Source organism: Pongo pygmaeus, chromosome 3, assembly GCF_028885625.2.
Source record: "Pongo pygmaeus isolate AG05252 chromosome 3, NHGRI_mPonPyg2-v2.0_pri, whole genome shotgun sequence".
Taxonomy (NCBI): domain Eukaryota; kingdom Metazoa; phylum Chordata; class Mammalia; order Primates; family Hominidae; genus Pongo; species Pongo pygmaeus.
Genome location: NC_072376.2, coordinates 135,208,512 through 135,233,110, shown reverse-complemented (window position 1 = coordinate 135,233,110; position 24,599 = coordinate 135,208,512). Strand labels below are relative to the sequence as shown.

Genomic DNA, 24,599 nt, shown 5'->3' with positions numbered 1-24,599 from the left:
ATGCTTCCTATTTATTGTTCTAATGGCAAGTCATTTTATCTTTCAGATTGGCACATTTTTATGGTAAATGCTGAATAATGAATTTAAGAATCCTCAACTTAGAGTTTAAAAAATTCCTTGAAAGCAATTTTGTCACCTTACCTCCTAATTTTCAGAATGCTATTTAATCTGCCAGTGACTAAGCTTGTAGGAAAAACCTTTTTTGTTGTTAGGTAAAGGAAAATGTGGGTGGAGAGAATGAGGTCTGGTTTGTATCCACCTCATAATTTGGACTGTCCAAGATAGAGGAAAAAGGAAATCTCAGCCCTCCCCAGGTAGGGATATGAGGTTGCTTAGAATTCCATTTTTGGGGAAGTCCATTACCAAAGTTATGTAAATTCTCAAGTAACAAATTGACTCAGCATGTTCCTAAGCCGCAGACCTCTTAGGTGATGTATGCTAAATACACGTCATTTGCCTATTTGCTCTCATTAAGTGACAGGGAAACCATGTATTTTCCCCACCTCATACACACACAAAGCGGAAGTACACTAAGCTCCCCTGTTGGTCTTGTTCTTATTCACCTTTCTTGCAATTAAGACATTCTGCACCTGACCTTAGCAATTAATTTAAATTACCTTCACCGCTCCCCTCCACCATGATATTCCAGCGAGCTTAAACAATTATAGATACTCTTCTTTTGCCAAAAATGTTTTTCTTATCTTTTGTGTAGCTAGGAAAATTATTTCACGTTATAAATCTATTTAGAAATTGGCTGGGACTGTCAAAGTTCTAACCACCACATTCCCCAAAGCTTACTTTCTATCATCAGCGATAGTAGCCACTACTATCACATTTTTTAAAAAAGTGTGATCCACAAGAAAGATTTTTCTCAATTTCTGAAAAAAGGCAGGGAACTAACATTTAATGAGTTCATCCCTGCTATTTGCAAGAAAGTTTTAATGGACTTACATATATCATTTAAAGTCAAAGTTTCTTGCTTTTTCATTAAAGACTGATAGTTTTTCCTGTGAATAAAGGAGTTAGTCAGAGTGAGCAGAGTTTATAGAAAACATACAGATATGTGAGTCTTAGGCTTCCCATTGCCAACAAGGTGCTCTTCATTTTATACAATGCCAGTGATTTTCTGCCACCCTCCCCACAGTTCCCGCATTAATCACGTCCATTCCTAACACTAACAGAAATCATCCTAGGCCACTGTATCACCGTGCCAGTAGCAATCTTCGTGTCTTAGCAGTAGCTATCCCATCACCATTTATAAGTGTGACCTTGGGCAGGTTTCCTCATCTCTCTGTGTCTCCAGTTTCTCATCTCTAAAGTGGATGACAATAGTAGCTACCTCACAAATGTGAGGCTTAGGTTTATGGTACTTCATTGAATCTACATTGCCATTGATTGTAAGAGGCAGCTGGTTTCAGAAATATTAATTTATGAATATAATGTCCACGAATAGATGACATATAGTAATAGCTAAAAAATATCTAAGTACAAAATTAAGAATAGTGCCTGGCACAATAGGATGTGTCCAATAGATGCCAACTGAGATTATCTATTAGCAACCCATGGGCAACAGGGTAAAAGTGGGCTTGTCAAGCCTCCTGTGGGCCACGATATGGATTCTTCATCTGAGGAAGAACACCTGGAGCACATCCTTGTTGAGTTTGACTGGGCAGGTCATGCCACTGTTCTGGGCCTCTGTAAATAGGGGGCTAGATTAGTCACCTTTAATTTTTTTTTTTTCCTAGCAGGGAAACATGTTTTTCCAAATGAAATCTTACATAGGACCCGAAGTGTAAAACAGATAAAAGGATTTGTTCTAGTTGAAGCAGGGCTGGAGGAGCACAAAGCTCTGCCTATCATCTTTCCTCCCCTTTACCTGCAGGGAAACCCCACCAAGAGTCCTTTCAGGGCAGTCATCTCACCTTGTTGTCATAGTAAGATCATGAGTCTCCCAACACGCCTACAGGTGTTTGTTAATTACTCCAAACTTTGTCATATTTCACCTTATTGGGCTGAATCATTTAGTACTTAATATGTGCATTACACAGCCACATTTTCTATTATACTTTTCTTGCTTTCCTCCACTTTGGTCTCCAAACTCCTTCCAATCTATCTAACATAACTGAGACCATATTTTCATCTCAGTCAGGTCACCTCATGACCCTTCCCAGATTTAGTGTAATGCTCGCAGAAGACACAACATGAAGGGCGTTGAAATTTTATTCCATATAAAGCTTTCTGCTCTCAAGGACTTTTTATTCTAATGTCTTCTTCTTGAAACTCTCCTTGAGCTCCATCTCAGGAAGCCTCCACCCAATAACAGATTCAATTTAACTATTTTTATTTTTTTGAGACAGAGTTTTGCTCTTATCACCCAGCCTGGAGTACAATGGCACAATCTCAGCTCACCACAACCTCCACTTTCCGGGTTCAATCAATTCTCCTGCCTCAGCCTCCTGAGTAGCTGGGATTACAGGCATGCACTACCGCACCCGACTAACTTTTTGTATTTTTAGTAGAGACAGGGTTTCTCCATGTTGGTCAGGCTGGTCTCGAACTCCCGACCTCAGGTGATCTGCCCACCTCAGCCTCAAATCCCAAAGTGCTGGGATTACAGGTGTGAGCCACCACGCCTGGCCTAATTTAACTATTTTTGTGTATCCATTATGAGCTTATGGGAAACATAACTTTCTTTTCCTGGATTCTTCACATATAGCTTAGCAGATAAATGAAAATAGAATTACTCTATTCAGTATCCCACACAAATTGTGTGAAGTGTTTCTTCTCTGATGGTGCCTGCTGGATTTGTGTATATGTGAATAACTCAGGCTTGGGATGAGTTATGTGCAGTGTACAATAGGAGCTAACTGAAGGCAGTTTCCACAGAAGCCCACGGTTGTGGAAACTCAGAGAGCTTTGACACAGAGAACAATTGACAACAGGTAAGAGAATGTTTTCTAAAATAAAATTGCTCTTTAGGGATTCAGAAAGTAAGCAGGATATTCCCAAATCATCTTTCTCCTAGATACTAAGCAGATATTGTCTCTTTATAAAAGTTTTCCTTCACTTATATTTCCATAAATTAGAAGAAGTCAAACAGTGTTATTTGTTTTTCTGCACAGGATCATTGATTCAAGGGAGGAAAAAAAAAAAAAAACCCAAAGATCAAATACCAAAAGTCATTTAAAAGAGCCTCTTTCTAGTCCTTAGAGAGATTATAGTATTCAATTTGTTTTATTTTAAACAACTATTTAGAGGCTAGAAAGGTTTATTTAATAAAACAATTACAATTAAAATATGTTTTAGTTTCATGGTATGCAGATTTGAATATGAAACAAAGTGGAAGAAAAAAAGTGAAGGAAAGAGAAGAGGAGAAGAAATCTGGGAGGAATGAGCAACAAAAGAGGAAGGAGGAATAGAGAGACCCAGAGAGGAAGCAGGAGGGAGACGAAGGGAGAGGGAGGCAGACAAGCAGAGCTTTGCCAGGTCTGCGGCTCCCTTGGGTGGTGGCTGCTAGCAGTCCTCATTCTTAACGATTACTGTTGACCTTCCTCAGCCTCTGTAATCCTGACATTTCTAATACCTAAATGTAAACATTTCTAAATGCAGACCTGAACACCAGCGCCATTAAAAATAATTCTCTGAACACAGTAGCAATGACCAGAACAGTGGTTCTGAGAGCTGGATAAGTCAAGTCAAGGGCCAGAGAGTCCCTCATCCCTGTCATGTCATTAAAGCTTCCGGTTGATGCAGATACTGATGACAGAACAGCTTTGACTAAATACGTTAATCTGACCTGTGATGACTTAACTGCCGATATCCAAAATCATTGAACCATCTATCTCTTAATTTCATGAAAATTTACTTTTAGTTGATTCTTGTTACAAGCATGTTTCTTTTGTATTCCTGGTTTTCCTTCTTCTTTTGCACTGATATCCCCCTTGGTGTGTATTTTAAAGTTCTGAGAGCTAAACGGAGCAAAAGGTGAGTGTTTCGATGTTCTCATAACAATGAAAAGGCTTGAAAAACATAGAAAATGAAAAATAATTAAGTAAATGTAAATAACTAAGTCATATTTTTGCCCTTTCTTGTTGTCAAGATAACTGATTTCCTGATTGATTTTGTCTATGCTATTCAAGACCCAAATGACGGCAGAAGTTTATTCATTTCTTTCTCTCTTCTTTTATGGATATAAAACACTGGAAAATTATTATTAGGTCTTACACTGGACCAGGTTGTCACTAGTTAAAGTCAATGAAAGAGAAGCAATTGGATATTCTGGCCCAGATGGGGAGCTGATTATTTTATTTAATTAACCAAGAAAAGATATACATTTAAATTATAGATATTATCAACAATAATTTTGCAGACTCTCCTTCTTACCCCAAACCCATGTCAGGAATGTCTTCATGAAGGTCCAGTCCCTTTATGGAATCTCATGAACTAACTGCACAGGCTGTTCTGTTTAATCCAACATCAGCAATGGAGGCAGTTCCCTGCTGTAGAGAGAAGTCGTCAGGCTCTGGAGGTAGTTCCTCCAATCACTTCAATGTCTTACTTACCTTCTTTATGCTTCAGTAGTAAAGAGGCACACTCAAAATACCTATTTCTCATGGTTGTTGCTTTAAATGAGATTATGTCTATAAACCACTTAGATACAAAAGTGTTTGCTAGAATAATCATCAATATTATCTTTTCGATTGGCCCAAAGTCTTTTTTCAGAAAGAGCCATCCCATTTCCCTTTACTAGCAGCAACAGAGTCTATCAGATATAACTATTTCTCAGTTTAAAGGGTGACTTCAGGGTAGTCTTGGAGCCAATTTGGTAAATCTCACAGAGTCTGTGTTTTCCTGGTCTGCACTTTGCTAATTAGTCGTTCACATTTTTAGAACTACCATACACCCTGTATATGGAGAAACCATATTTAAAGAACTGAAGTAAAATAAAACATTCAGCACTGAAACTGTAGTGAGCACACTGACTTTTGATGGCTCAGATGCCATTTCAGGATTCCATGATCCCTTGTCCTCCCCACTCCCGAATGTGGTATATGATTGGATCTCTCTATATATAAGAAGTATATATTATATCCAATCCTTTTTCTAAAATAATGATGTTCACAGGGCTCATGAATTCACTGCTGCACAGGAAGGACATTGCCTGTAAACTGACTAAATCACTTCCAACCATAAATGTATTATTATATTTCAAAGAAGTATGTAGCTAATCTTGTGACAAATGAAATGCAAATTCATTTAAAAGCGCTCCTGAATTAACCATGACTCCTTGGCATTAGAATTCTTCAACCAAAAGGAACACTAAATTAATTACTGCCATTTATTGTTTTGTTAGGTGAGACACCCTTTCTATTAAACTAGGGTCCATGACATAAAACATAAGATTCTCAGACACAATAACATGAAAGCTCAAAACCTCAGCAGGGCAAAGGATACCACAGAGAAAATAATTTCTACATGTTTAACATATCTTTAATAGAAGAAGAGCCTTTATAAGTAAATAAGAAACAAATGAATAAATGGGCAAATAATATGAATCAGACTATTTGTGGAAAAATAAACACACTGATGAAAATATACCAGATCTATCTATTGATCAAGGAAAGACAAACCAATGAGAGGATACTATTTTTGCCCCAATATGTTGGTAGATATTTAAAATATTCATAACATAAAGTATTAATGAGAGTTGGGGAGGAAAAGAAACTCTATGTTGTTGGGAGTATAAACTGGTATGGCATGTCAGAGGGAAATTTGGCAGTTTCTATAAAATTTTTCAAAGTATCTTTCCACTCAGGAAGTGAAATTCAAGACATGTATTTTAAAATACAACATTAAAAGAATATATTTCACATACGCTTAGAGATCTATATGTCTAAGGATGTTCATTGCAGCATTGTTTGCAGTGGATAAAAACTGGAAACAATCTAAATGTTTATCAGTAGGATTATGAATGGATAAATTGTGGTACTGCCATACAATGGAATATTAATCTAATGAGATATCCCTGTGTGTGAATCCTGTATGAACTGCTGTCCCTAACATAGGTTGAGTGAAAAAAAAAGTTATAGACTACATATGGTGAGATTAAGTTTTTATGTAAAAATACCAGTTTTCTATATCTATATGTCTGTGCTATTTATTTTTATGTTTCTATCTCCATATATAATTCTATTTCCTTAAGTGTCTGTGTGTCCCTATCTATTCCTTTATTGTTCTATGTATATAGGAAAAGAGTCTAGAGTGATACACAGTAACCTCTCTGTGAGGTCCTATGGCTGCCCCCTGGGAAAGCATGGGGAGGAGGCTCCCATTCAGGTGATAAATGAAGGTTCCACAGATCTCTTGGGAGGAGGACACAGCACACAGCGAAGGCTAACAATTGGACCACTTTATTTTTATGGTTGTGTGTTGGTGGCTGCACGGCCAAGACAAAGGGTGCTATAGCCACCTGTCGCCCTAGGGAAGGAAACAGGGATGGGCCTTGAGTCCAGAGAGAAGAGGATTTCTCTGATCATATTAGACAGGAGGCTGGAGAGGCTGGTGGAACTTGTCTCATCTTGTGGTATGGAGTTGGATTGGACTCAGGTTGAAGAGTGCAGATGTTCCAGTTCTTTCTCTCCATCCTCTAGGCTTAGTGGTCAAGAAATGAAGGACATCTGATCTCTAGCCTCACTGCTGAGTATCCCATGTTGGAGCCAAGATCTGAGGAGACGGCCCATGTGGCTGCTGCTGGAACTCCTCCAGACCCAGCATTTCAAAAGCAGGACTGTGCTTCCAAACAATGACTTTGTGTGAATGTCAGCAAAGAGACCTGTCCTCAATGAACCCCGTCTTAAGAGTATCACAGAGTGACACACCTGAGTCTACTAGCAGAATAGAGGCCCCCATTCCCCACAGAAAAGGTGCTCTGGATAAGCAGCATCAGTGAGTGACTCTCTGCTGCGACACACTGACCACCAGACTGTGGGGCTGCCAGTGATACCAAAGAGGCCACATCAAGAGCTAGAGAACACAGGGCCCGAGAAGGCTCTTGTTTTTCTCTGGTAAGACAACAATGACCAGGATTGACCCTTTGGTCTCCATGAGTCCCTGACCTTCTTAGAATGCACAGTAGTGATCTAGAATCATGAAATGTGAATACTGGAAAGAACTGTTCTTGTTATGTACATAATGGGTTATACATACACACTCTTACTTTTACATATATTCTAGAAAAGAAACCAAGTCAGTGATATCAATACATGCAGTGAGTTCAAAAGAATCAGAGAAGAGAGAATAGGAGTGTTTAAACTTCCTTAAGGAAGATTTTACAGAAGGGACTTTAGCAAAACCTTGATGATTTTCCTTGTTCGAATTTTCTTCCTCAAGTCAAATAAGTGAGAATATTTTCAGCTGTTACCTGAACATTGTTGGAAAGTACAAAAATTGTCTTGAATTATTTTAGTGACATTTTTCTTCTAGTTTGACAGAGATCTATATAAAGCCCAGAGACAAGCCACCTGTCTGAATATCTTTAGTATGTATAATAGTAGTGGTACACATGATAATATCACTCTAAACACTGGAGGCCTCTCTTCCCACAGTTTGCCATGCAGAACATCTAATTCTATCCATGAGGGGCCAAAGCCAGTGAAAGCAGAAAAGGAATATTCACCACACAGGGATCACAGAAAGAACTATGAGGACCGGGCCAGGGAGTTGGGGACAAATAGTGTTCAGCCCAGTTTTAGACCTGGCACAGCTTTCCCATGCAAAACCATTCCCCTTCAGACTTCTACCCCTTTAGTTCCCTGGCCTCATTTCTGCCCTAACCAGGTGTTCTATAAACACAGTCCATTAAAGAAAATTCTTACTATATGTCCATGAATCCCCCTGGGTAAATGACTAAAGTTTCATACTTTCACGGTGACGACCTTGGTTATATTCCTGGAAAGTCCACATCTAGTAAAACTCATCACTCTACTCCAAGGTACCAAATAGACATGGAAGCTAAGTAAAAGTGGTTTGTTTGCTATTCAAGTGTAGCTTCCAGTCAAGTTGCTGACTCTCAGCCACTCCGGTATAGACATTCTGGAGCTGCCACACTCATGCCTGATGGTGCTCACATGCTGAAGAAACACGGTTTGCATCACCCTTCACTGAAGTCTCTGGAGGCTGGAAAATAAACAGCAGTTGCATGACATTTCCATTGAGAATCTGATGAAACTTAAGGTTTTCTTTTGCTCACAATATAAATACAAAATTTTGCAAATAATTTCAGGAGGTTAGAGGATCTCTGAAACACATGTATGGAACCCAGGAAATCCACAGATGCCAAGCTAAGTCCCCGTGTGCTAACAGGAAAGGATCAAGGAAGAAATGGACACTGGGGTTTTTTAATAACTCAGATGGGCCATGTGTAGAAATGACAAATTGTTTTTCATTGTCTCTCCCTTCCTCTTCCCTTTCTCTTCCCTTCCCTTTTATTCCCCGCCTTAAGAATAAATTCTATATTCTAGTCTTGTTTACTGCCTGGATATAAGTAGTCGCTGTTGGGGCTTAAGTGTGACACTTTGAGACAAAATACAGTGAGTTCTGCTATAATGTGACCCATGTGTTTCTAAAAATCACTGCACTATACAAAATCATAGAATCAAAAATCACATGCTTACAGGAAAGTGAGATTAGGAGCACAGCATTCAAAAACTTCATCGGTGACACTGAAAAAGAAGATAGCAACCTAATTTAAAAAGATAGCTGTTTTAGGCATGCTAAATGGTTAAGAAATACATAAATAACAGAATAAACACATTGTTTCACCTAGAAAAGGACTTGAAGTTTGTTCATGGAGGTGGGTGTTGGAAGGGTTACAGTTTGTGAGTTATTGAGACATGGCGAAGGAGAGTTCTCTGGGATGGAAAATTGTGACACCAGATGTAGATAGGTGTGGCTCATTATACATGCAGTGAACTGAGGATGCTGGTGGCTGTCAGAGGTGTGAGGATATCTTATGTATTCCTACATGGCTCAGTTCAGCTGGATGCAGTTTTCTGCATTCACCTAGCATCTCTTGCAGATGAAATTAAACATAAAGAAACACAAAGTTCTTGTTATACTCAAATTGTTCCTTGATATATTAACCCCATTGGAATAAATTATCATTTTCAAGATGAGCCTTATAGCAGGACTGATTGTATCTAGATTATAAAAATAATTATAATTTAAAGAGTAAGCAGCCCTTAAAACCCCAAAGAAATGATACTGTAAAGGTAGCAATAACGTTAATATTTCTGAGCAGTGACTAACTTACTTTGCCCTAGTGACTCAAATACTTTTGGGCCTCCTTGCTCCCACCCTAAGGTTCATCTCCATATAGTGATAAATTCAAATGAAATGCAAATCGGGATCCATAACTTTAAATGATGCTGTGAATCCTGAGTGAAGTTTTCTCAGGGCTAGGGAGGAGTTGTTACAATACACACAAGACTTCCTGGAACATCCTCATTATCCATTTTTATCCCTGAGGGCCCATACCATGTGGCAACTACACTAATCTTACCTCCCTCTTTTGTCCACACTTCCTTATACCCTCTACCTGCACCTCCCAAAAGCCCAACAAAATTCCAACCTTTGCTGGGTCTTTTGTTATCACCCTTTCCTCTCTTTCCTTCTTTTCCTGCCATTTTCCCTGAGATTAAAAATTCCATACCTATGTATGTTACATTTCTATTGCTGCTGTAACAAATTACTGCAAACACTTCAAGGAGATGTGTATCTATTCAGGTAAGAACAAAACAGCATAAATTTATTATCTTACATTTCTGAAGGTCAGAAGCAATAACTCAAAATGAGCTTTATGGGACTAAAGTCAAGGTGTTTTTGGCAGGGCTGCATTCTTTCTGAAGGCTCCAGGGAATAATTTGTTTCTTACTTTTCCCAGACTCTAGAAGCCATCTGTATTCCTTGGCTTCTGGCCCTGCATCACTCCAGCCTCTACTTCTGAAACAACAGCTCCTTCTTTTACTTTGACTCTCCTACCTTCCTCTTATAAAGGCTCCTGTGATTGCACTGGGCCCATGGGATAATCTAGGATAATCCTCTCATGTAAAAAATCTTTTAATTTTTTCACATCTGCGAAGTCCCCTTTGTCTTGTAAGGTAACATTTTCACAGGTTCCAGGGATTAGGGCATGGATGTCTTTGGGCCCTTGGTAAGTCTATCACACCAGAGATGATATCCAAAAATGCTTAACAACTGACGTGCCACTTAAGGCAGAAATTCTGACTTTCAGAAAGCCCTCTGGTCATAGTGCTGGAGCAAGACTCTGAGACCCCTGATGTACTGGTGGATGGATTATGGAGAGGGCTAGGATGTCTCAGGGAGGGACTGGGTTGTCTAACATAGTGGTGAGGCACTCCAGGGCCAGGAGCAATGGTTCTCTCTAGGCAGTATGAAAGATATTTGACTTTTTTTTTTTTAAACCACCAGTACAACCACACAAGTGTATTTTGGCTGAACACTGATCTGTCCATTCTCTTCCTTCTCTGATCAGTTTAGCCTCCCCTAGGCTTCTTTAAGTTCTCCCCTTCATCCTCATCCACGATCAGCATGCAAACCTCCTGGGATGTTATGTGCTGTACTTAGCCCTTTTACTTGGAATGTCTCATTTAAGCCTTATCACAACCCTATGATTAGATTCTGTACTTGCCTTCTTTTGCAATTACACACACAGGATCATATGTGCTATTAATTGTTAGGACCTTGATTTGAACTCAAGCTTTAGAAATTGACCTCCTAACCACCGTCGTTAGTGTCTTCAAGGAGATGCACATCTGTTTAGGTGGATAAGGAGTGCATGTACAAAGACCATACAGGCAACGTGGAGGCACCAAGTGGCAACCCTTAGTCCACATGCATTCATAAGTTTGCACAGAATCTTGTCATATAGAATTTAACTATTACACGGAGGAATTCTTGATCATGTTGTATGAACTCTTATCTACTGTGTAAGGCCAAACCTGTATACTCTTGAATAGATATTCCATAATAAAAAGATTACAGTCAACTTCAGAGCAAATCAAGTCAAAACTCCAATTTATGTTGGCTACATAACAGTCTAGAATAAAGTATGGTATTCTAAAGTATGTAACGAAATGAATGAATGAATGAATGAATAAAATCTATAGTCAAGAGTTTCACTTATAAGACCTATGGTCTTATATGGTACATGACTCTCTAGCTAGAATATTATATTCAACTTTCTCAAATGGGTTAAAAGAGTCTCAGGGACAAGAGAAGCAGAAGAAAGGAGGATGATAAAACCATTTCTGGGCTTTGGATCTTTAATTAACCTCTACCTGGTCACAGATGCAGTTAGAAATGTGTTGCTCACACCCAGAGGAAATAGTATCTAACAGAAATAAGTAACACTACCCTAAGAGAAAACGAATCATTTATGGGTATATTTTATTTTGCTGTTTGGAAATATTTTTGGTTTGGACAAGAATGAGCATTAGCAAGTTTGGCTCATTTAATTGATGCATTATATACAAGAGATGGACATCAGATAATTTTTAAAATGATGGTAGAGTAAGATCTTGATTGGGAAGGATAGATTTTCTATCAAGTCCCTTAGAATCATTTGTGATATTAATAAATCAGATTGTTAAATAACATGACAGAAGCCAAAATAAATGCTTAGTAAAGATGCTTTGGTGAACAGTTGGAAGCAAATTCTATTTTAAACCCTTGAAACTTAGTAAGAACCTAAAATATTCTTGCTAATTTGGAAAATACCTCTTTATTTAAAATTTCCTAAAAGGTAGCCTCTCCTCCTACTTTTATGATGGAATACTGGATGATTTTAGTCAAAAGACATAGTTATTACCATAAGAAAAAGTCCTGCATGAAAGCACATGTTGCCATCTTACTCATTATCAAAGTGCCCTTATGACTGTCAGAGAGAACAGGTAAGATGCCAGGGGAGGCCGAGAAAAAAAGATCAAAGTGTTTTTGTTTACTTTTTTGAAGCCTTGTAGTACCTACTGTTTATTATACATACTTCTTGATTCATGCTGAAAATTGGAATTCACCCATTCTCTCTTTTTCCTGTCAAAGATGCAGATGGGGCACATTTCGTTGACTCCATCAATCCCTGCCCCCACACATTAGCACATGCACACGTATACCTAGCCAGTGGAAAAGAAAAAAGAGTTACTCACATTCATCCATTTTACAAAGATTTCCAGGCTGCAATGGGAGGGCTTTACCTCTCCCTGAAGGATGAATAAATAGGTAGCTTAACTGACAACCTGTTCTCAGTCAAGCTGAAGTGAAAACGAGACCAAGGTCTAGCTCTACTGTTGGTACTTATGAGATCCAGTCCTGGCAACATGGAGAGGATTGTCATCTGTCTGATGGTCATCTTCTTGGGGACACTGGTCCACAAATCAAGCTCCCAAGGTCAAGATCGCCACATGATTAGAATGCGTCAACTTATAGATATTGTTGATCAGCTGAAAAATTATGTGAATGACTTGGTAAGACTATACTTGTCACAACAAAATCTAAATCATACTTTTCAATTAATATAAAACGAGGGTTTGGCTTATAAAAATAACTCAGAACAAATTTTCTTTTGCTCTAGGTCCCTGAATTTCTGCCAGCTCCAGAAGATGTAGAGGTAAGACCAGTTGAATTTATTTCTGAAAATACATTGGACATAAGTTTTTAAGTCCAATAAGAAAGACATTAGCATGATTATATACGAGTATACTGAATTTTAATGAAGTTAGCGGTCTAATAATTGATGAAATATTTATTTATATTTTGGTTAAATTCATTGATTTACCAAAAACCAACTAAAAAAATGCTATATTATATTCCTCATAAACTATGTTTATCTTCAACAATCTCTAAGAGTACTCCTAAGTAGTATTGCTGAGACAGAATAACAAAACTAGAAACAAAATCTATACTCTGATCAGTTTCTGAACAATGCACAGCTAGTTACTCTTTAAGAGCCCTAGGGCATGAAGGCTTTTGAGCCCTCTTTGTTATCCTACTGAAGAAACATAGATACATACAATAGGAAGCAGAATTAACCTTTTAATAACAAACTTAAAAAAGAAAGAAAGAAAGAATTAGATTACAGGGACAGCATGGAGAAATGGTGGTGTGGAAATCAAAGCCGTCCTTTAGAATATAATTCACATATACCTTGGCCTCAGTGAGTCTTGTCTTTGGCCTTCCGTGAGGTCTTTTGAAAGAACCATTTTCAACAATTCATCCCGTCTCTTAAGCCATTTAAATCCATTAGAGTTCCAAGAAGAAGAGGCCTGGCATGTAGTTCAAGTGTGCTGTCCGCTGATCTTTTTCTCCAGTAACTTCTACGTTCTGATCTTTTGGTCTGGTATCCTGAGAGTATAAATGCAATTGGGGAAATGTTTTCATTGTCACAGACCTTTAATTGCATAAATTAGAATAACTAAAAGTGCTACCAGTAATTAGGACACTACAAAGGGGGAGACTTAAGAAGATACATTGCAAAGAAAACAATTATCGTAAATGACTATGTGTAAAAGTTTAGAAAGTGAATGAGTCACAACTATTGCTTTTCTCTAAAATTCACTCTCTAGCTCTGAACCCAAACACTCTCATTTACTAGGTCCTTTTCTAATAAGCAGCATCTAAAATGAAAGTAGCACATTCAGCTTATTGGAAAGACTTTTCCAATAACTGAAAATACTTCTTAATCAATGTGCCTAATTATCAAAACATACATTTCTGGCATCTCATGCAACTTGTTTAACTGTTATGGTTAGAGTTCTTTCCAGAGTTTCCTGGCTGTAGTCTATAACTTGCAAAATAAGAAATAGGAAAGAGATTCCACCTTCTAACTTGAGTTGGTCCAATGGGTACTTCCTTTAGATGTGTTGTTAATGAAAGATATTTTTTATCTTACATCATAATGAGAGGATTTTGTCTCCGTGATACTATATCTATCTGATAATATGATCAAGCAATGCTGGCTATGATATAAATGAGTAATAGTGTAACTTGGATCTTTAAGCTATACTAGTAGGCAAACTCAGGAAGAAAGAAATCGTTCAAGGTCACATTAGCATTATATCAAGCTAGCTTCAAAGTAGAGTCTGTAAGAGATTTTAAAAGATTTAAAAGTTTAATGAAAATAAAACCATCTAATGTTGCATGCATATAGTAATTATCTAAGATCTCTAATTGGCCTAGCCAGGCATCCTTCTTTTTCTCTTTTTCTTTCTGTCTAATCATATAACCAGTGGTTCTCAACTGGTGGTGATTTTTGTACCCCAGAAAACATTTGGCATTGGCTGGAAAAATTTCTAGTTGTCACACCTGGAGGTAGAAATGGGGGTGCTACTGGCATCTAGTAGGTAGATGTCAGGTACTAAACATTCTAGAATGCACAAGACAGCCCTGACAACAAAGAATTATCTAGCCCCAAATATCAGTGGTATCACCGTTGAGAAACCCTCATATAAACCTAGTTTGTGTGTAGGACGAAGGTAATCTTTTTTTTTTTGAGATGGAGTCTCGCTCTGTTGCCAGGCTGGAGTGCAGTGGCGCGATCTCGGCTCACTGCAACCTCCGCCTCCCAGGTTCAAGCAATTCTCCTGCCTCAGCCTCCCGAGTAGCTGGGACTACAGGCGCACGCCACCACACCCAGCTAATTTTTGTATTTTTTAGTAGAGACGGGGTTTCACCATGTTGGCCAGGATGGTCTCAATCTCTTGACCTCGTGATCCACCTGCCTTGGCCTCCCAAAGTGCTGGGATGACAGGCGTGAGCCACCGCGCCCGGCCAGGTCAAAGGTAGTCTTGCCCAATTAGCAAGACTTCTTAGTGTGAATGGCCAGGGCTTTCTTTGCAAAAGGAAAAAAATGTAAAAATAGGCCTCAGCTGGGTAATGTGGCTCCTGCCTATAATCCCAATGCCTGTAATCCCTTTGGGAAGCCAAGGTTAGAGGATTGCTTGAGGTCAAGAGTTTGAGAACAACCTGGGCAAAATAGTGAGACATCCTGTTTCTACAAAAGAAAAAAAAAAGCCCTAAGGAGGTAAAAAATTTCAAAAATTCAATTGCAAAACAACAAAGCCAAGTGTGACTCCTGGCAAAAGCAGCACTTAACTTGTTCTTCAGCTGAAGAGGCATGGTTTGTTAATTCTTGCTTTTGACTTCACTACCGCTCCTTCTAGTCTGCAAAACTAATGTAGCAGCAGAAAACTCCTCATGTTCTCATATGTTAAAGCATGAGGGAAACAAAGCCTTGCCTTTGGAGTCTATTGTCACCAAAGCATAGCAAAGGAAAGCAATGTTCATGCTTCCAGACGGTGCTAAATGTGGACTTGGGCATCCTGTAGACTCCTGAGTGATAGGGCACCTGAGGCTGCCTAAATCAAGGTTAATCTTTTCACTCTCCTTCTCAATACATCCTTAAGGCAGTTTAGTGGCGACAGCCCTCCACTTCTTTTCCTCTTCTGAGGCTGCCTTTGATGTGCATATAAAGCCAATTCCGGCAGTTATTTATCCTGGACCACATACTGCCAGACACAGCTCTGCTGCTTGCAGAACAAAAGAAAACAAAAGCCCATTGTCTGTTAACACAGGTAAACAAGGAAGGGTGGGAGAGGAAGCACAGCCCCATCAATACGGGCGTCAGTGTCCAGGTGCCATTCAAAGGCTTTCAGAAAAGATTTTCAGTTGTTTTTACAACTGAAATTGTAGTTTTACAATTTCAGTGCTTTGAGTACCGGTACTGACCATTCCTGGCAATATTATCTCAAGGGAGTTCATTTGGCTGGCAGGGCCCCTCTACTTCTTTGGAACCTAATTTTCTTTCAGCATACACATATAAATGTTAACTCAGCAAAATGAGCCTCTGTGAGAAATGCTGGTTTTTCAGATCATCACGGATGAAGCAGTCAGTATTTTCAGTTTCAGCTGGAAAATTTACCTCTTTAAATATGAATATTATTTTTTCCAGTAAGTTAAGCCGGTTGTGGTCAAAAAGAAGAGAAAAGAAAAAACTTCAACAAACATGAACGTGTGGTTTTCAAGGAAAAAAAAGTGCTATATTGAACATTTATAAATAGTTTCTATTAAATAAGCATTTTGGCAAACATATGGAAAGGACACCACCTTGCCCTTATGAGAGGCAATCTGCCTTGATATAAGGAAACCAGATAAGCTGCTTCTCGGCTTGTGGCTATATATGCAAAGCAAACCTGATAGGTTTGTGTCTTAGAGATGCATGTTATTAATCAACATTCATATTGGGTAAGCATATGGGTTGGAAAATGCAAAGCAGGCCAGATGCTGTGTTCAGCTGATTGTCCATAAGCAGATTCAGGTAATATTGTTACGTATAGGCCTGCCTTTGTAGAGACTGGGAGGGACTGAGGCTTCTGGTTATAAGGTAGTAGCTTCCATATGCATTAGTGAAATGAAAATATAGCAACTTCAGGGGGAAAATAGCATCACATACACACGTTTGATGAAAGAAAAAAGTAAGTTGGATACAAGTAACCTGGATATAAGCTTTTGGATCAGCATTAAAATTTTTCACCAAGTCAGTATATATTTGGTTCTTCCAGTAAATTCCATTTCCTTTCCAGTTTGATGGCTAAGCTTTTGGCTTGTTAGTCATTAGTTATTTTTCCAAACCAAGAGATGTGTTTGATGCTTATTTTATCCACTCCTCCATTCTCTGAGACCCTACTCTTACCTTCTAAGAAATGACCTTCCCTCTCATTGGTTGGGCAAGCCTCAAACTGTTCCTCAACTGCTTGATTCAGGCAGAATCCTACCCTAACTGAGCTGGGAGTATGAAAAGGGTTTTAGAAAAGTCATGTGTGATCTATGGCAAGTATATTGAATCTTAGATGTAAAATATGCTATCAGAGGGAGGTACCCATTTCCTTTCTCCAAAGGAGGGGCTTTAATTCATTTTCTTCATCTGTTAACTTCACAAATATATGTTGATCATTAACTGGCAAGACACTATGCCTGGCGCTGTACAGAATAAAATGCTGCTCAAGACATGTCATGATAGATACATTATGGAAACTACAAACAAATGAAAAATATTCTTCATCAGACTATGACATAATTTACCCAAAGCTGCCACTAGTCACAGTGTAAGTTTTAGAGCCTCATAATTCAGCAAATGTGCTCCTAAACCGAACTAACTCTCCCTTATAAAACACAAAGGTCTTGTCCACCACCCAGACATCAAAATGGTCCTCTGTATAGCATCAGGAATAAAGCATTGTGAAGAAGTGAGATTCCTTTCTCTCTTATCTGCGAGGCAGAGGATTGTCCCTTTTTCCCATCCCAAAGATTAAGTAGGAGGTGAAATCATACCTCACTCATCTGTTGAAATGATGTAATGCACGACATTGCAGAAGAGATAGAAATAGAGGAATGGGAAAGCTATCTTTCACTTTCTGAATAATGTTTGTTAACATATATATAAATTGTTTATCTTTCAGACAAACTGTGAGTGGTCAGCTTTTTCCTGTTTTCAGAAGGCCCAACTAAAGTCAGCAAATACAGGAAACAATGAAAGGATAATCAATGTATCAATTAAAAAGCTGAAGAGGAAACCACCTTCCACAAATGCAGGGAGAAGACAGAAACACAGACTAGTAAGATTGTCATTTGTCATCTCTCTTATTTGTACTTATAAACTATATATCTTGCATTACATAAACACACACACACCTGTAGCCAGAGCTGCTGGTGTCTTCGTTACCTATAGTTATGCCTAATTATACATGGTGCATTTTTTTTTTTTTTTTTTTTTTAAGACGGAGTCTTGCTCTGTCACCCAGGCTGGAGTGCAGTGGCGTGATCTCTGCTCACCGCAAGATCCACCTCCCGGTTTCACGCCATTCTCTTCCCACCTCAGCCTCCTGAGTAGCTGGGACTACAGGTGCCTGCCACCATGCCTGGCTAATTTTTTGTATTTTTAGTAAAGACAGGGTTTCACCATGTTAGCCAGGATGGTCTCCATCTCCTGACCCCGTGATCCGCCCGACTTGGCCTCCCAAAGTGTGGGGATTACAGGCGTGAGCCACCGCGCCTGGCCTATACATGGTGCATTTTAAGAAGTAGGGTCACTCTTTTAAGCCCACAGACTTGAAAGTATTCAAAAACCCAATTATAATTTCCTAGTAGTCCTTGGCAGCTGGAATACGTTAATATAGCTTCTCAAGGTGAGGAAGTCATTAGGCAGAGAATCCAACTGTGATTTTGGAGTTAAGAACTATTTCCTCTCATATGGTCACAGATAACTTGTATTCTTATTAACAGGAGTTAGATCCTAGCTTTCTAACAAGAAAAGAGCCTACAAGAGACTAGGGCAAATCTTAAACTTTGCCTCCTCTCTTAAATCATATTACTATCCTGTACATTAGCAGAGTCAGTATTGAATTGAAATAGGCAGGCCTCATTACTCGGCTGGGGAATTTTAACAGTCCCTAGCTTTTAGGAGCCCTGAGATCCTCTTGTATATGCCAACTCATGAGCAATGCAGAGACCAAAGAACATGAGTAATTAAAAGATTAAAGCCAGCAGGAAAATACATAAAATAAATTACTCTCAAAAAAAAATTTTTTTTTTTTGAGACAGAGTCTCAGTCTGTCGCCCATGCTGGAGTGCAGCGGCAAGGTCTTGGCTCACCGCAGCTTCCGCCTCCCGGTTCAAGCGATTCTCCTGCCTCAGCCTCCCAAGTAGCTGGAACTACAGGCACACACCATCACAACTGGCTAATTTTTGTACTTTTAGTAGTGCCGGGGTTTCACCATGTTGGTCAGGTTGGTCTCGAACTCCTGACCTCAGGTGATCTGCCCGCCTCGGCCTCCCGCCTCCCAAAGTGCTTGGGATTACAGGTGTTAGCCATCCCACCCAGCCTCAATTTTTTTAAATTAGTTCTTTTGCCTCCAAAAAAATTCCACGTGATTCAAATGAAATGTTAATTGTATTATCAAAAATTATTCTTATTTCCTTTGATTGCTTGGCCTGGTGACCATGTGAAAAATATCCCTCTAAATCTTTCTTCAGAAAGAAACGAGCTGAACATATTTTTGAAACTCATGAAGTGGTAGCTTTGGAGCTAAACTTAGACCTCTCCAGTTAAGCATGTTCATCTTATAGATGAGGAAAGCGAGATCTACAAAGGAGTTAAGTCACTAGTCCCAAGTTCCATAAATAGTGTCAGAATGAGAATTAGAACGTATATCTACTATCTTTTAGTGAAATACTCTTACTACAACATCACACTGGCATTGAGATGCTAACTACCAAGCAATGGCTTGGTGTTTGGTGTCTAAATAGGAATAAAGACAAAGAGCATAAACTAAGAAAGTTTTTTAAAAATGTAAGTGAGCAATCCATATATGAAAAACTGTTCAATCTCCCTAGTAATCACATAAATGCAAGTTAAAACAAGGAAATCCTGTTTTTTCCAATTAAACATTTTAAACAATACCCTATAATAATAAGAACGCTCCAAGTGAAGAGAGGTAAAACCCTTTATAATGACATCAAAGCCTTAAAATTTTTTATCCCTTTAATTTAGTAATTCTACTTCTAGGAATATATCAAATAAGCAAAGATATATATGAAAAATTATTTACAGAGATGTTCTTTGGAGTAATGTAGACAAAAGTAAAAAGTCAGATACGGTTGGGTGTGGTGGCTCATGCCTGTATTCCCAGTACTTTGGGAGGCTGAGGCAGGCGGATCACATGAGATCAGGAGTTTGAGGCCAGCTTGGCCAACATGGTGAAACCCTGTCTCTACTAAAAATACAAAAATTAGCCAGGCATGGTCGTGCGTGCCTGTAATCCCAGCTACCTGGGAGGCTAAGGCAGGATAATTGCTTGAACCCAGGAGGTGGAAGTTGCAGTGAGTGGAGATCGTGCCACTGCACTCCAGCCTGGGTGACAGAGCAAGACTGTCTCAAAAAAAAAAAAAAAAAAAAAAAAAGTTAGATGCAACCTTTGGGTCCAAAAATAGTAATAGTTGCATCCTATGTTGGAATACAGAACAACCACTACATGTCATATTTTTGAAGACTATTTAACACTTAGGAAATCCTGTGATATGTTAAGTGTGGAAAAAAAAAAGCAAATCACCAACTGGTATAAATAATGTAAATGCACAATAATAATTAAAAATACCCAAAACACAGAGAGAATATACATTAAAACATTGCAGTGGGATTCCTATCTCTGGGAATGGGATTACAAGGACTTTTTCCACTGTCACTTTCCAAACGGTTTTATGTACTTCTCGAATGTTTTTCAGTGAACATAATTTATGTTTTTAATGAAAAAAAATTTTAAGAAACATTTTATTACGAAAAAAATTTTAAAGAAGACTGTTACTTTTTCATTGATTTCTAGACATGCCCTTCATGTGATTCTTATGAGAAAAAACCACCCAAAGAATTCCTAGAAAGATTCAAATCACTTCTCCAAAAGGTATCTACCTTAAGTTTCATTTGATTTTCTGCTTTATCTTTACCTATCCAGATTCGCTTCTTAGTTACTCATGGTATACTATTTCCACAGATGATTCATCAGCATCTGTCCTCTAGAACACACGGAAGTGAAGATTCCTGAGGATCTAACTTGCAGTTGGACACTATGTTACATACTCTAATATAGCAGTGAAACTCATTTCTTTGTATTCCAAGTGGAGGAGTACAATATATTAGCGATGGGAAAAAAAAACTCATAAGTGTGCAAAGTCAGGATTATTTCCCCATAATCACTATACAATAGTCTGATTTCCTATGTTATTGATTTCTATGACTTCTGAAGTTTTTACTTTATCTCACTGCCCAACTTTGACATTTCTTGGTTGAAGGAGAAGGCTAAAATTTTTAACCAAAAATATAGTTTTGACATCTATTGATTTTATATTAACCTTGAGCTTGATTACCACCAGAATGAGGTCTATTATGATCATAACTTAAAACATATATACCTTCATTCCAGCTGATAATATAGAAGCAGAGAAGCAAAATATATAAAAGCAAAATGAAAAGTTGACATCTTTATTCTTTTAAGGAAATGAAAACTGAGTGTTTAAAAACTTATATCTGAATAGTTTTTTAAATCTCAGAATGTCTAACATATAAATATGTAATTTATTTATGCACCGGGGGATACTAGATGGCTATAAAAGCCTTACTTCTTTATTGGGGTTTATAAAAATATTTAAATACTATAGATATGAATGTATTTATGGAATAGACTCTTAGTCAGTGGCAACAGAGTATTAAGAAGTGGATTTAATATTACCTTCCTCCAGCCCCCAGTCCCCTTATAAGCTAACATTTTAAGCTTGTGGAAATGGCAATTTAAACCTACAGAGGGACATATGCCAGGTTGTCTTCTGGAACCAAACATAGTTTTAAAAGTATTGTAGCTTTCTTCTCAAACTGTTATAATGATCATATTATGAGCAAGCTAATAACTCCAAATATTTATCTCCTTCTTTCTTCCTTCCTTTCTTTTCTTCCTTCTTTTTAAAATGAAACTTCTGCTTTGACAAAATTTCAAAACATGTTTAACATTTTGGACACTTATAGTTACTATACTTTGGATAAGACAAATTCAATCGCCTATATAATTTAAAAATCAGGAGACAAACCAAGAGGCCAGGACTCCTGTCCAAGTTGAAAACAGACTTCGTATAAGCATTCCAATCTTTCAAACTTGGGTAGTAAAAACAAGCAAGCTACTCTAACTGCCATTTCATATCAACTCCAGCACAGCTTGTTTAAACGTGAAGTTAAAAACTCTAGAAAAATAAAATGTTCGCTAGAATGGTATAAGCTATTTGAGAATCTCTTATTGTTAAAATAGTTGTGAGTATGCAAGAGGATGTGGGATGAGAAATGTTTTATGCTCTGAGAAGAAAAATTATGTGCTTAAAACAAATACAGACTTAACCTACAGTTCTAAAAGATATATTGAGAATTATTTAATCAAATCTCAATGAAATGTTTTATCATCAGCAAGTAGACTCAGAAAAAAGAAAAAAAGTTTTATCATCAGAAACAAGGTACTCTCTTTTAACATTTTAGAATATGTATTACAAAGGAATTATGTGCCTGATGATGATAACATATATCTAAAATGTGCCTCAGTTTCAAATACGCCAGCCCGGGTTGTGACAAAATGTGGAAGCAGGCACAAAGATAGTGAGAAAGATGGAATCTGTATTTCTTGTTTCTGAATTTATAGCTATTAACTTCTTGGATATTGTATTTTATATTTAAAATAATGTATTTCTTTTGGCATGTTTATTGTTAAAAATTTCTGTTCCAATTATTTTGATCAGGGTCTCTATCTTAAAAGTAAAAATAATTTAATGAGGGTTTGGCTAAGAGCCTTCATTAAACAGAGTTTAAACACCCAGATAAACTCTGCTGTTTAACCAGAGTTAAACCCACCAGCACTCCAGGAAAGGCAATGCATTGGAATAAACAAGATGAAGCAGTGAGACTTGAACAGCTCCATCTTCACTACTCTATGTTCAAGACGGCCAGTTCTTAAAAGGAATATAAAGATAACCCATAAATATAACTGTTCACCTATGGACAGTAATACAGGAGACATGAAATTTTGTTGACTATGAAATAGTGGTCACTGTTTAAACTCTTTGGGTTTCTATTTCTTTATCTGTAGAATGAAAGTGCTGGACTCAATCTCTAATGTCTATTCTTTCTTTTTTAAAGCTTTAAATGTCTATGAGTCTCTTAAAGTTCTGGGTATTCTTACAGAAACATCTGATCATACTTCTGAGTAAAACTTTCTACTGAGACTGATGTTCAGTTGCTCAATATTATTTCAATAACATTTGTAGCAACACTCACTGCAGCAACAAGGGACATATTCCAAGAAAAAAAAGGAAGGAAGGAAGGAAGGGAGAAAAGGAAACATTACTGTAGGTCATGAGAGTTCAGGGAAAATTAATCATGATCTTTATTATTTTAGTTCAAAGTGTCTTCTTGGGACACTTGTATAAAATTGTAGCATTATTATTCTATATTATTGCTCTGTTGTATTTACATATGCATCTGAGAATTTAGCTAATATGAACTATGTAGTTTATAACTTAATAATTATTTATTATATATTTGATTTTAAATGTTCATGTTTATGGCTTCTTATTTAAGACCTGATCATATTAAATACTACCCGCTCAGTACAACCGTCTTTGTGATTCCCTGGAAACCCTTAATTCAATAGTCCTGACTGAAAATAAAAGATTATCCTTAGTCTCTGGGAGCATATAGTTTTTACATGTACATGGTAAAGATGATCTTCTCTTCTCATCTGTTCTCACTGAAATGGATCCTGTCTCTGCCTCAAGGATATCACCTCCTTTGCAGCCCTCCCAAATGTATGGCACATTCAGGAGGAGTTAGAGATATTCTTCCCAATGCCCACTGCCACCACTGCACCTACACTCTTGCACAAAATTCTCTCCTGCGTTCAAGTTTATCCTATCTAGCTTTTCTGTCCTCTTCTTACTAATGATTGTCATTTCCTGGCCACTCCTCCATGTTCACTGGGGACTGAGGATGCTCCTTCTCTCAAATCCAACGTCTGCCATCATCTGGGTGACTTCAGTGCCCACAGGGAAAATTCCACCAGCACTGCAGTGTCTCAGAACCTTAGCCTCCTCAGTTCTGAGCACCTGCATCTTTTTACCCCATCCTGTGGTCCGCTGCCATGACTATGTCCCAGACTTTATCACCTGGGACCCCTTTCTCTCAGAAATCTATGTAAAGATTTATATATGTAAATATAAAACCATCGACTGCTAGTTTTTTAGCTCTCAAACTGCCCTACTTCTACTGTGTCTGTCCTGAGACTCTGAAGCTAGGCCTTAACCCCTCCCCATTCTCTCAATTTATTAGTTTTACTCCCTCCCTCACAGAACCAGCATCCCTGATCGGTCCCTTGAACTACAGGCCAAGCAGCACACACCATCCCCTGCCCTCCTCATTCTTCTTGAGTAGCTGCCTGCAAACATTCTAGCTGGCTATCTTATCCTCGGTGCCCTAATCCAGCTTCAGACATTGGCTCCAGCCCCTTGCCTTTGGAGATCCTTTCAAACTCCACTTCCTGGCATTCTGGAGTCAGTTTCCCACTTCACATTCAGCTCTGAATATTTACCTGCTTTCAACATCTGCCACAGCTTTGGATAAGAGACCCCTCCATCTACTCCAGTCCCCAGTCAGCCTGGGCATAGCCTCACCTGTGTGCAGGAAAGGAATTTTCATATTCACAGTCAAGCTCATTGAAAGAATAGTCCATACATACATGTGTCTAGACACTCTCTCACCTCCTATCTACTAATCAAACCACTATAATCTGATTTGTACCCATCTCACACACTGTCATTGTATCATTGGAATTGCCCTGTTTCTGGTCAACAATGGCCTCCTAATAACCAATTCACAATGTATCAAGTCCTTAGCTTACTTGATCTTATCATGGTTTTTGCTACTCTCAACAACCCCCTCCATTTTCCTT

At 38.2% G+C, this 24,599-nt stretch overlaps 1 protein-coding gene and 1 long non-coding RNA gene across 3 annotated transcripts; one reads left to right on the top strand and one right to left on the bottom strand.

The window, feature by feature from the left end:
• Positions 1–5,468: 5,468 nt before the first annotated feature.
• On the bottom strand, positions 5,469–24,321 carry LOC134739463 (uncharacterized). 2 transcript variants are annotated; one of them, XR_010126130.1, is made up of 6 exons: positions 24,240–24,321; positions 13,219–13,416; positions 12,312–12,515; positions 12,062–12,188; positions 8,673–8,720; positions 5,469–8,175 (listed from the first exon to the last, which is right to left on the bottom strand). It is a non-coding gene; the product is annotated as an uncharacterized LOC134739463 (long non-coding RNA). The 2 variants fall into 2 exon arrangements; XR_010126129.1 differs by lacking the exon at positions 12,062–12,188 and having other exon boundaries at positions 12,222–12,515.
• Positions 12,317–23,265, top strand: IL21 (interleukin 21). The gene is made up of 5 exons (XM_054484989.1): positions 12,317–12,539; positions 12,647–12,682; positions 17,529–17,684; positions 20,448–20,525; positions 20,616–23,265. The coding sequence occupies exons 1-5, from the start codon at positions 12,372–12,374 to the stop codon at positions 20,664–20,666; spliced, it is 489 nt and encodes a 162-aa protein (XP_054340964.1). The 5' UTR covers positions 12,317–12,371; the 3' UTR covers positions 20,667–23,265.
• Positions 24,322–24,599: the final 278 nt, after the last annotated feature.

Coding starts and splice junctions, on each gene's coding strand:
- IL21 (XM_054484989.1), top strand. CDS start 12,372: ATGAGATCCAGTCCTGGCAACATGGAGAGGATTGTCATCTGTCTGATG. Junction 12,540..12,646: donor AAAATTATGTGAATGACTTG/GTAAGACTATAC, acceptor CTTTTGCTCTAG/GTCCCTGAATTTCTGCCAGC. Junction 12,683..17,528: donor CAGCTCCAGAAGATGTAGAG/GTAAGACCAGTT, acceptor TTTATCTTTCAG/ACAAACTGTGAGTGGTCAGC.